This window comes from Corvus cornix, chromosome 1A (assembly GCF_000738735.6).
Source record: "Corvus cornix cornix isolate S_Up_H32 chromosome 1A, ASM73873v5, whole genome shotgun sequence".
NCBI lineage: Eukaryota > Metazoa > Chordata > Aves > Passeriformes > Corvidae > Corvus > Corvus cornix.
In genome coordinates, this window is record NC_047057.1 from 20,053,318 (window position 1) to 20,065,361 (window position 12,044).

At 37.2% G+C, this 12,044-nt stretch overlaps 1 protein-coding gene across 5 annotated transcripts in view; it reads left to right on the forward strand.

Moving 5' to 3' along the window:
- Positions 1-12,044, forward strand: part of GRM8 (glutamate metabotropic receptor 8) — a 322,893-nt gene that overhangs the window by 148,697 nt on the left and 162,152 nt on the right. For all 5 annotated transcript variants that reach the window (XM_039571147.1, XM_039571150.1, XM_039571146.1 and 2 more), the window contains 3 exons: positions 472-607; positions 1,088-1,242; positions 2,166-2,303. In XM_039571147.1, coding sequence (XP_039427081.1) covers positions 472-607; positions 1,088-1,242; positions 2,166-2,303 — 429 coding nt within the window. The remainder of the gene's footprint in view (positions 1-471; positions 608-1,087; positions 1,243-2,165; positions 2,304-12,044) is intronic.

The following is a 12,044-nucleotide window of genomic DNA, read 5'->3' on the forward strand; positions in this document are numbered from 1 at the left end:
AAGAGAACATTGCAAATTCTCTGCTACAAACTCTCTGCTGACAAAGCAGAAGTGTGTGACAGTACCTGATACTGAAGAGCCACATTATGAACATAAGGTAACTGTAAGACTGTGGATCCATGGCTCAATGCAATGCTGGGTTGTCAGTTGGCATAGATTAGGTAGGTCTGTGGAACTCAGTCCAGTTGAGACAGAGAGTGGTGCTTGACAGCAGGCCTCAGAAGGTTTTTCAAAAATGTATTTAAAATATAATGTAACAGGTAATTGTGTAATAGTCTTTAATGCAGCATTAAGTGTGTAAGTCTGTACATAGCATATTTCAAAACACGTAGATAATGTTACTTTTGGCCCTGCTGTTGTACCTCAGATTAGCACCTTGCTTTCTCTGCTTGCCAGGTTAGCTAAGAATTTTTTGAAATGTGGGTATTTACTGTGTTAAAATTCCTTTTTTATCCTTTTAATTTTTCATAGGTGGTGTTTGCATTGCTCAGTCACTCAAAATCCCTCGGGAACCAAGACCAGGAGAATTTGAAAAGATCATTAAGCGCTTGTTGGAAACTCCAAATGCTCGAGCAGTGATCATGTTTGCGAACGAAGATGACATTAGGTGCCTGTTTCCTAATTTTGTGTTCTGAAGACGCTCCTCTTCACAAAGATACTTGGTTGGCTGGTGGAAAATAGACTAATAAAGAGGTTTCAGATTCAATCCTACATAAAATTCTTGGAAATCTGATGATAAGAAACTGAGTCATAGAATTATAGAGTATGCTGGTCCTTTATTCTCTGTAATTCTAGACTACCCCTAGCTCCTAAGAGTGCAGTGCCAATAGATTGTTATTTGGTGACCAAAAAGGAAGAAACCAACAAGAATGCTAGAAAAATATGGCTAAAGATAAAACAAATTAATTTCTATATTACTGTATCTTGAATTCATTACAGCTGTTGTTGAATATGCTTTAGAGTGTGAAAACTACATATTAATTAGTTAGTGTAAGATTACTTGAGCATAGCCAAAATAAATGCTGGGGCTTCTCAGGTTCTTTGTAAATGCGATTTGTTTACTTGGTCATTTGTTATTTGTTTGCAGGAGAGTACTGGAAGCAGCCAAAAAAGCTAATCAGTCCGGACATTTCCTCTGGATTGGCTCAGACAGCTGGGGGTCAAAAATTTCACCAGTCCAGCAGCAGGAGGAGATTGCGGAAGGAGCAGTAACCATTCTACCCAAAAGAACGTCCATAGATGGTAAGGACACAAGTGGCACAAACCTTTCATTTTCTGTCAAAGTCCAAGTACTGTAGGTCTCTTTAAAAGTAATTAAAATATCACGTAGTCCTTGACTACTGGGAATTCAGGAAAAGCTTTCTGACCAAGTTACCTAAGCTGGCCTGATCCAACAATAATTTAATACATCTGTTGAGATGAGGAGATGCTGAATCTGCAACTAGGCAATCTTTTAATTGTCTAATAATGATGACACTTGGGGTGGAGAGCTTCTTAACCACTGCCTGCTCATTCTTTGGGACAAATAAGGAGAGTATTGGATGGATGATAATGAATCAGATTATTCTCTGGGGAGGAGATTGATCTGTGTCCTGCTTTCCTCTCCTAAACTTGCTTTAAGAAGCCACTGCATTAAGAAAGATTCTGACTTGGTGGATGAAGTGGAAGTTGGTTTGAAGCACTTTATTCCTGTGAGGGTACTGGATATAGTAACACCTCTTAATGTCTGGGTAAGTGTGCTAAACTGGTAATTGATTAGGAAAAATAAGCACCACTGATGTTACATGGAGAATTTAACCACAGGGAAATACTTGTAAGGAGCTAATCCAGATGAGATGTGTTTATCATGATTTCATTATGACTGATGGATTGCAAGGGTAAGGCTGGTGATCATCAGGTTTAAGTAGGAATCTTTAGTTTCTCAACTGGTGGAATTAACTATATAAACAGAAGCAGAATTTTAGGTATCCTGGAAGTCCTCTTTTTCAACAAAGAGGTATTTTAAGTGGTCTTGAAATGAAATCTAATCCTTAGATGCTACTATGCTCATAAAATTGCTTGTGCCTTCTTGTTCTTGTATTTATAAAAAATCTGATATTGTCTCTAAATTACTGTTTTTATACCATATCGTATTTTAATGCTTCTTTCACTTCTCTTCAATGTAGGATTTGATAGATATTTTCGGAGCAGAACACTTGCTAACAATCGAAGAAATGTCTGGTTTGCAGAATTTTGGGAGGAGAATTTTGGATGCAAGTTAGGATCACATGGAAAAAGAAATAGCAATATCAAGAAATGCACAGGTAACTGTGAAAATAAAACATTATCTGTAAATTGTTTATAGGAGTGCAGGAAAGGAACTGCTTTCTTTTCATCAGTCTTCTGTTTCCCTTCAGTTCTCCAGTGCATACTGCTGAGTTGTAAGAAATGTGTGACATTTTTTCTTAAACCTGAAGAAAAAATTCATGGACAATGTATGAGAAATTTAGTAGTTAATTTGCACAAGTCCAATGATGGTACAGATTTTATTAAAGACCAGTGGCAGTGGTTCAATTCCATTTATGTTTTCAACGACCTCCTCTCTCACCCCATCTGTAGTTGTCAATAAGATTTCTTTTAGCAAGTGTGTGCATCATGGTAATTCTCCTATTGTTAACCCTGAAGTACATACAGTGAAAATTAAATTTCTGTTTAAACTATTGAGGTCTTGATGGTAGGTCAATCTTGAACTCCTTATTTAGTTTACAAACTGTGTTTGAGGATGAAGGAAAAAGCAAATCAATGTGTTCTTATTACTTGTCCCCATGTGTAAAAGAAGGATTCTATATCATATTATTATAACACTGAAAGACTCTATAAAGTTTTAGCAAAAACTTGAAGTAATTGTCACTAGTTTTGCAAACCTGCTTGCTCAGACATCGTACCCAGATGCAATTGTCAAAACAGCTAATACAGCAGACACATCAGCAGCTACCTTTGATCTTCTCTATGAGATGTTGTTTTCCCACTGTTACTCGAAAAGTTCATTATAAGAGTGTTACTTTCTGTGACTACAGCAGATTGCTTATGTTACTTTTTGTGTAGACACTTTTACATAATGTCAGGACTCCTTGTGTCATTTCCTTAATTACTGCCACCACTCCCAGCATTACTGGTTGTGACCACCATCTCTGTGAGCAGTGCCAGCAGCACTACACAATTTTGCTGCACTACATACATAAGTGGTCTGTGATGTGCCTTGATTTTTCTGGTGGTCTCTTCTGTCACCAAATAATATTTTCCCCATGAAACATGAACTTTTTTGTTCACGTGCTGTCCCAAGATTTCTGGCTGCTTGCCAGAAATCCATGCATGCATCCAGCCTTTGTTATAGGGGTGCTCTTCCAAACTTTCTGCACACCAGCACCCCACTTCTCCTGAGCTTGTCAGACAGAAACACTGTGAAGTCTCCAAGAACATGCATTCCTGCATGGTCCTTTCTGGACCATCAGATTTACTGTATGTGTATTGTGCCATCAATTCAAACACTTACTGCACTGGGCTTCACAAGGCACAGATACAACTCACACAGAAATATCAGAGCCATGCATTCACTCTCATTTCAGCAATGCCTTTTCTTCAGCCTTTTACCACATATTACACACACAAAAAAGGGTAATATTCAGTTCCTCACTGAGCTAAATGATAGCTCATTACTCTACTCCTTGGCCTTGATTCATATAGCAGTAAGTCATGGTTAGATAGTTACCCACCTCTGGAAAGGGATTATTTTGTTATTACTACTTTAAGTGGAAAATAGATGGGTTTTCTAAGTTCTTCAGGTGGAATGACTGGTGTATGTGTTGTACTTTGGGAAGCTCTAAATGTTTCCACAGATGGTTTTATGACTTGTCTCAGCCTCATCACATCTGTCAATTGAATTACCAAGTGAAAAGTAGTGTATGAAATGCATAGGCTGTATCTTGATCCAAAATAATTTCTAATTTGAAACAGATTCCTGTATATTTTATGAAACAAAATTATGGCATGTTCTCTGAACCTGAAAGTAGAAAGAAAACATACTTTCTGTGCCCAGAAAGTTAACATGGTATCAGGTGATGAGACAAAGACATGGGTGTCCTCATATAATGGTTGCACATGCATTTTTACCAGCAGGGGAAAAAACAATTAATTCTTCTGCAAAGTACCTATGAGTGATAGGACTCTTGACTAAAACCACTTAAAAGTGGCTTGCCACAATAGAAAAAGTCTCCACTTGAACAGCAGCAGAATGACACAAATTGGCAATTCATCATGATCCCTATGCTCATCTAACTCAAATTTAAAGGACTGGGTAACAAAAGTACCCAAAATATGTTCATTTTAAGTAAACTGAATCAAGAGGTGGTGGTGGTGGTGGTGGTGGTAAGTTCAAAATAAACCTCCTGTGATTTAAGGAAAATGATAGGTGGAGAATGGGGGAATGACCCTCAGCCCAGTTTAGATTCAGAGAATTACGAATGATATCTTGACATACCCCAGTTCATTTGACAGGGCTTCTTGAGCACAAAAAAGAGGCAGTAATGAAATCCTGTCTGGTTCTTCATACCACAGCCCTCAAAACAGAGGACTGTGTACTATGATCTTCTATGTCTGCTAAAAATTAAAGAATATCCCACCCATGAATTTATCTTTCCCTTGAGAGGCCAAAGGCATTACCTCATGGCCAAGTCTTCTCTGAAACAATGGTGGTAAAGGACAAAAATGAATGAATCCCCAAATTTCAATTAGAATATAAGAGTTGTTACATTTAATTGTTTATAACTTAATATTGAAAACCTTGAACCTCGGCCTATCCCCACTGCCGTATTTCCTTCCAGTGGGTTTTCTCTGATATTTTATGTGTAGTTTTTCAGTCCTAATTTTCAGCTCAGTTCTTAAAAGGCACATGCAGGTGACCAAGCAGGTTGTCCAGAGAGGTTTGGGAGTCTCCCTCACTGGAGATATTCAAGAACTGTCTGGATGCAGTCCTGTGCCCTGTGCTCTGGGATGACCTTGCTTGAGCAGGGACATTGGACCAGATGACCTGATGTAGTCCCTTCCAACCTGACCCGTTCTGTGATTATCTGATTCTTTATTCCCATCTCTAGTTGAGAACTTGAAGGCTGACCTTAAAACCACAATTCATTCTAATTTTCCTGTACTTTTGTTTGGGCACTGCAGAAAATAAGATTCTCTTTGTGTTTTGCCCACGAGTCCAATTTGTATATCATGTCACTGTCTCTTTAAGTATTCAAGAGGTGTCTGGATGTGGCACTTTGGGATATGGTTTAGAGGTGATTATGATGGTGCCAAGTTGGCAGTTGGTCTAGATGATCCTGAAGGTCTCTTCCAACCTTGATGATTCTGTGATTCTTGATATTATGATGTCAGTAGACAGTAGTACACTGAAAGCAATTCAAAAGCTTGAGATACAGTCACAATCTGAAAATCTCTTTCTCCAATGATATTAAAAGGCAAATTGATAGGTATAAAGTTTTCTCAGGCTTGAGATGTGTTTTGTTACACCTTCCTGTTTATCTTACTTAGCAAGTACTTGAATCTTTTTCTCATATAACATTTGTAATTCCCAACAACAACAAAACTGTTATCCCTGTTCTCTATTTAGTCAAGTTATTCATAGCTTTAAATTTTTGCTACCTGCAGTGAGGATGCTACTAATATAATCCAATTTCAAGCATTTTTTCCCCCTATGAATATACAAGAAAATACTTAATAGTGAAAAACCTTTCTCTCTTTTCTTTCCCATGTAAAATCAACAGTTTTAAGCACTGGAAGTCTGAAAGGAATTTATTTTCCTTTAAGTTTAAGAATTACACAAGGGCATGAGCCTTCTTACCTTCTTCTGTTCTTATACATTACTGACTATTGCAGCCTACTGTTGTAATAACTTGAACACTTTATTTGAATTTTAAAATCCTGTTTATTTGTGGTTGCTGTTGATTCTTATTCATAAAAGAATTTGTTTTCTGGAGATGCATAAAGTAATAAGTTTCTTTTGAATTTGTCTGTTTGTTTGTTCTCTGATTTTTGCCATTTACAGAAAGCAATGATTCACCTAAACTTTGAAAAAGTAATTTTTTTCCCACTATTGATTTGAAGCTAGCTCTGTGTGTTTCTGAATGTGAACGTACATTGATCAAATCCTCAATATTAGAATATTTTATTGAAAAATATTAGAGATTTCTTGTTCTGACTTTCCTGGAATTAAAAATATATAAAATTGGGCCATTAACTTAGTTGTCGCAATGACCGCCACTGACCACTGCCCAGGCTAGCTCCTGCAGTGTGCGACAGGAGTGGGGAGCAGCTGGAAGCTCTCGGCTTTAAAGCTGCTCCTCAGGAGTTCAGCTCGGCCCAGGGGAGCTGAAGCTCCAGGCACAGTGGCTGTCAGCAGTCCCGACGAGGGAGAGGATAAAAAGTAGCAAGGAGGCTTGCCACACTGGATAACCCAAGCTTATTCGAGGCAACTCCCAGGAGACAAGCCTGGAGCAGCTCCAGGGAACCTCTTATAAAGGGAGGTGTTACAATGGGGATGGCTTAACTGGGGACCAATAGAAATCTCTAAGGGAGGGATATGGACGAGGATAGACATTTCCTTGGGCCAATAGCCCCAAGCGGAGGAGCGAAAGGGATCACATGCCCCAATGGGGCATCCAGGTTTAGGGGATTTCCAAAGGGGGAGGTATCTAGAGGGGTAGGGTCTCGGGGGATTGATGGGGACCATATAAGGGTAAATTGGGAGGTTTCAGATGATGGACGCTGGACCTTCGGGAACAACAGGAGGGGTTTGGGTGATTGATAGGGAAAGAGCCAGAACAAGGGGAGGAGAAAAACCATGTAGGGAGCACCGGGGGAGAGGCTTGGGTCTGGGGCAAACCAACTGGGAATAGGAGTGGGGAAGGTAGGGATGAACCACTGGGGTACAGAAAACTTATATAAAAATACAATAAAGGTATTGCATCACCACACTTAGTAAGCATGAAACAATAATTCAATGACTACCCTTAAACTATTTTACTTGGGAAAGGAGAAACACATTTGCAGAGAAAGCTCATTTGTATTACTACAACAAAATTGAAAGGAGCACTACCAAGATTAAGCCATATGTAGAGGTTACAAGAAGCCTTACTTTACATATTTATTCAAGGTGTAGGTTTTCTGCATTCAATAAAAACATATTCAGTGAGACATGAACCTTTCAGAGATCATCAGCAGTCTTTCTCTAGCACTGGGTTCTCTGTGGGGAGGAGAAGTGAGGAGATGGAAAGGTTTGCACTCATCCCTGTGCCCCAGCAGAAAACCGTAAAGGCAGAGACAGTAATCATTCAAACTTTGATTCCTATTGATTCTTCAAGAGGAAGGGCTTGTATGGTGGTTGCAGGAGATGGCAGAGACTCTATGCCTCCTGCTCTACTTTAACATCCTGGAGAATTTTCCCACACACTCAGCTTCCCAGTTGACTCTACTGGGAAGAAACTGATCGGTGGGCCAGTTTTTGGTAGTTGAAGATTTAGCATTACTTTGAAATACTGTGGACTGACCAGACTTATCTCTGGCATTTTGTTCTTAGCTCTGACTCTTGGTTGTTGAGCTATTACTTGTCAGTCCCACCTTAATGTAGATTTCTAGATCTTGTCTTTCTTAAGAAGCCTACAAAAGGATGAATTCAAATATTAGAAAATCAAACAAAGATATTGCAGAATACTCTTTTAATAACTGCATTGAATAGAGGTGCTGACAATATACATCACTCTTTCAGAAAAGCAAAACAGTGATAGGAAAAGAAAGCAGCATTAATGATGAAGTGTAAAGAGAGAAGGGCAAGAATTAAATGAAATCTACTTAGATTTGCTTCAATTAACCTCACAGACTGCTAATATTTGATTTCAATCTAACAAAAATTTCTGAAGTCCTCTTTTTTTATTTGTATGTATATGTTTGTGTGTGCCTATGCAAGTAGATATATGTTTGTGTTTGTATGCATAAGCAGATAGAAATGTAACATGCAATTAAGTTGCTTGCTATATCATGTGTTAATGGGAAAAATCATAGCCTCAACTTCAAATCTGACATAAGAAGGCAGTTCCATTGAGATTTGTTCTGGATTTTGCCCATAGAATCCCTTGAAGGCATACATTATGGTCTTTGCACAGCAAAATGGGGTCCTTTAATAAAATATCAATGTAATGTGTCACTTTCATAAAACCTCAACAAAAACGTTAATTATAAATCTTCTTCATGTACATCCCCACAGAAGGAGTCTTCCTCCTGTTTTGTATGGTTAGAATTCTAATTACTCTGCAAACCTAATCAGCCTTTAACTGCCTATAATGACTGACTGTGCTGCTAAAAATAAAGATGGAAGAGTTTCCGAAAGTTTAGAGACCTGTGTCAATTAGCCTAATTTCAATTTGCTCTATCAAAATGAGCTGTTTGCTTCACTGAAAAAAAATCACGGTGCAGTATAATAGAAACCATGGAAACCTAGGAACTTTGCAAGGACAGTATTTAATTATTTTCTTAACTAACCTCTTTGAAATTACAATTTTCTCTAAAAGTATTAATACAAAGAAGTAAATTTACTCGTGTGTATGCAGTCACATTCTGAAAAATTTATAGGACAAATTGAAAAACAGAATGTGAATCTTTTAGAAGTAAAATGACTTGCTACTTAGTTTGAATAATGGTTCCTTTACCATCAAATCACTCCTAAAGTAGTTTTTTTTCTTGATGAGACCTACAGAAAATTAAGAAAACTGGCATAGGTGCAGTTGAGATACATGCATTAAGCACAATTCTCAAAAGGCACTAAGGCTCAGGAGGGACTCTAAAAGAATACACAGAAATAGCTGTTGCTCTCCCTCTTTGTGATTTATGAGTTGTGACTGGGATGTTTAGGCATAAGATTTAGAAAGGGCAATTCTTATTATTTTTGTTCTTTTGCTGTTGCTTGCCATTTTCTTGATTTCCATTTGAAAAGTATCTGCTGAACAAATCACAAAATAATTTTTGACATTTTATTTATATTTCTGAAATGTCTATTTCTGTTTTGTGTAAGTACAGTAATTGCACATAAAAATCACAGTAGTCAGATTTGCAGCATAAGCAGGAGCTAAGTTGACCATTGAATCTTTGTTACCCATCACACGAATTGGACCCAAAAGACTTTGAGGGAATATGGAGTGACTTGCAACATAAACTGTTATGCAAAAGTTCCCACAAAACTGTCTTTTCTCTATTAGTTAGTACTTGATTTACAGGATATAAGCAATCAAATAAAAAATATGAGAACAAGGGCAAAGTAAACGGTTTATCTTTCTATTGTGATCTCTTTACTGATTAATTACTGATTAATTATGTTTGATATTAAAATATATTTGAACTTATTTTGATGTTAGATACCACCAATACCAGAAGTAAAACTATATTTTTAAAAATTATATAATACAATTTCTAAGGGTAAACTAAGTTATTTTATCATTTCATCAAGTAGCAATGGAAATACCTAGGATTGCTTTTATATCATGAACATTTTGGATACATTGAATAATTATTCACTCATGAAATGTCCCTGATTTATAAGTAATTGCTCATCTTTTGTGGAAGGAAGTTCAGACTGGTCACCTGTAAACAGATGTAGATGCTTTTAAATCTACCAACTAGAGTTTTATTGCACAAGGAGTCCTTGCAAAATCAATGGGACAGACACAATGAACTTTAGTATAATTCAGTGTAGGAAAGGAGGTCAGAATTTGTCTTTCAATGGTCAAATGTAGCGATTAAATGTACCAATTATAGTTCAGTATTTCCAGAATGTTATTTGTATCCAATATTTGAGGTAGGTGTTTTTGTATGAAGGGTTCTTATGAAAGGTCGGGTAGAAACACAAGTGTCCTTAATTTGTGTTAAAATCAGGGTACAGGGGAGAAAAGGTACATTTGTTGTGCTGAGCTTACATGGCTTTAACTGCGTGACTAGGCATAATGATTTGGACTCTGGACTAACGCATGTTTAGGGCTTGCAGGCTTGCACTTGGATGGAGCTCATGAGAAAGGATTTACTTAATTCTCCGACTTCTGGCAGGCCACCTCCATATGTCTCAGTAAACTGCTTAGACTGGTGTGACTTACCCTGTGAGGATGCCCATCTCTCTTTACGGATTGCAAATAGACCCAGATGACTAAATTGGATCAGGTGTTCCACTTTTAGATTGCTCAAACCAAGTGAAATGACTCCCATTCCATGCACTGATCATCACCTTCTCAACAAAGCAATCTTCCTTCCCAGTTCCTGTAAGATCCCAGTGATAATTTTAATATTTGTTTATATTAATTATGATTGTATTACTTAAATGTTTAGAGATAATTTAGCATTCTTACAGGTACTTTCACACATAGAAACAGAAGGGCAGTCAATACATGACAGCCCTCTGTACACAAATAATCAGAAAATACTCCTCAGATCTGAGTATGTGACCATTTGCTTATTGATAATATCACAGATTTTGAGGATGTAATATCCTGTGGAATTATGCAAAAATATTTTAAAATGACTTGTAGTAAAAGATTTATATTTCTGTTTTACATTTAGATTTTGTTTAAAAATTAAATATTTAATTATTCTGGCTGAAATCCTTTTATACTATGAAGAGATGATACCAGGAGACAGAGAAATTAAAGTTTTAAAATCTTTGATGAATCTACATAATATTTGTGATCTGTCACTCAGACAAACACAGCTGATGTTGTGATCTCACATACCCTATGGAAAATAAGTTACTTTCAGTTTATTAAAGCAATACTGTGGAATGAGGTGTTTTTCCTTTGGTGGTATCTTTGGTTGTATCAGTAGACAATGGGTGTTTAATGCTCTGGGGTTTTCTACTCTGACTTCAGCATTTACTGAAGTTTTGGCAGCCACGAATGGTCTTGTTTGACTTGTTACTGTGTTAAAATGTAAAATAATGAAAGGGAAAGTCTATGCAGTACATACATTCCACCTGACCCCACAAAATAAGAAGATCCAAATGCCTTCAAAAACTCTTCAGTCATAGGGCAGGTGGTGTGCTGAGGTCATGCTGTTCAGGGTCCCCTTGCTTCCAATCTGTTCTTTACTTTTCCATGTGCTTGAATATAATATATTTGGGCCAGAGATTGCATTTTTCAGATTTTGTTTTTGAACAGTCTTTTCCTTTTCTATTCTTTCAAACAAAGAAGAAAAATGAGGGGGCATTTGCATGTCAGAAACCTGTTTGTAGGAGTCCAGTGGAATTTAAGTGCCACTTAAGCATTGCTTGCCTCAGAAAATAAGGGCACTTTTTCACTCAGTGCTAGATTCTGACAATTGGTAGACTTTTTCCTGAGCCATACTCTAGAAAGAACAGTTCTTCAAAGACTCTCAGGTAGATCAACAATTATTCCCTCATCTTGAAATGAACAAATAGTTTCCAGCAACAGAAGCACTTCAAGGTAACTTTTTAAATTGACTGTGGCTTTTGAAACTACAGCAAAAAAGAAACAAATTCATTTTATGCCTTTTAAATTTTGAAAAATTGACCAGATCTCTAAAAGTGGTAGTTTTAAGAGCATTGTAAGTGCTGGGTTAGAGAGCAATAGAATAATCTCTGCAATTTGCAGAACTGCCGTGAAGAATATGTTGGAATCACAGAATTGTTATGGTTGGAAAAGATCACCAAGATCTTTGAGTCCAACCTTTGACCAAACACCACCATGTCCAGTTGTTTCAATTTCAGAAATGACATTTTATATTACATGTAAAATCTGAAATTTTTTAAGGTCACTTCCCATTTTAACTGAAATGTTTTTACCCATTCCACTGTGAAATTATCTTACATGTAGTTTATGATGATAATAAAGGAGACAGGGTTTGAAACACCAGACCAAAGATTTTGCAACTTAGTTTCATAGGATAAAATACAAAGGATGTATAGCGGCCAGATCTTCAATGCTGTACATGAGTGTTGCTTTATTGACATGAAGAGT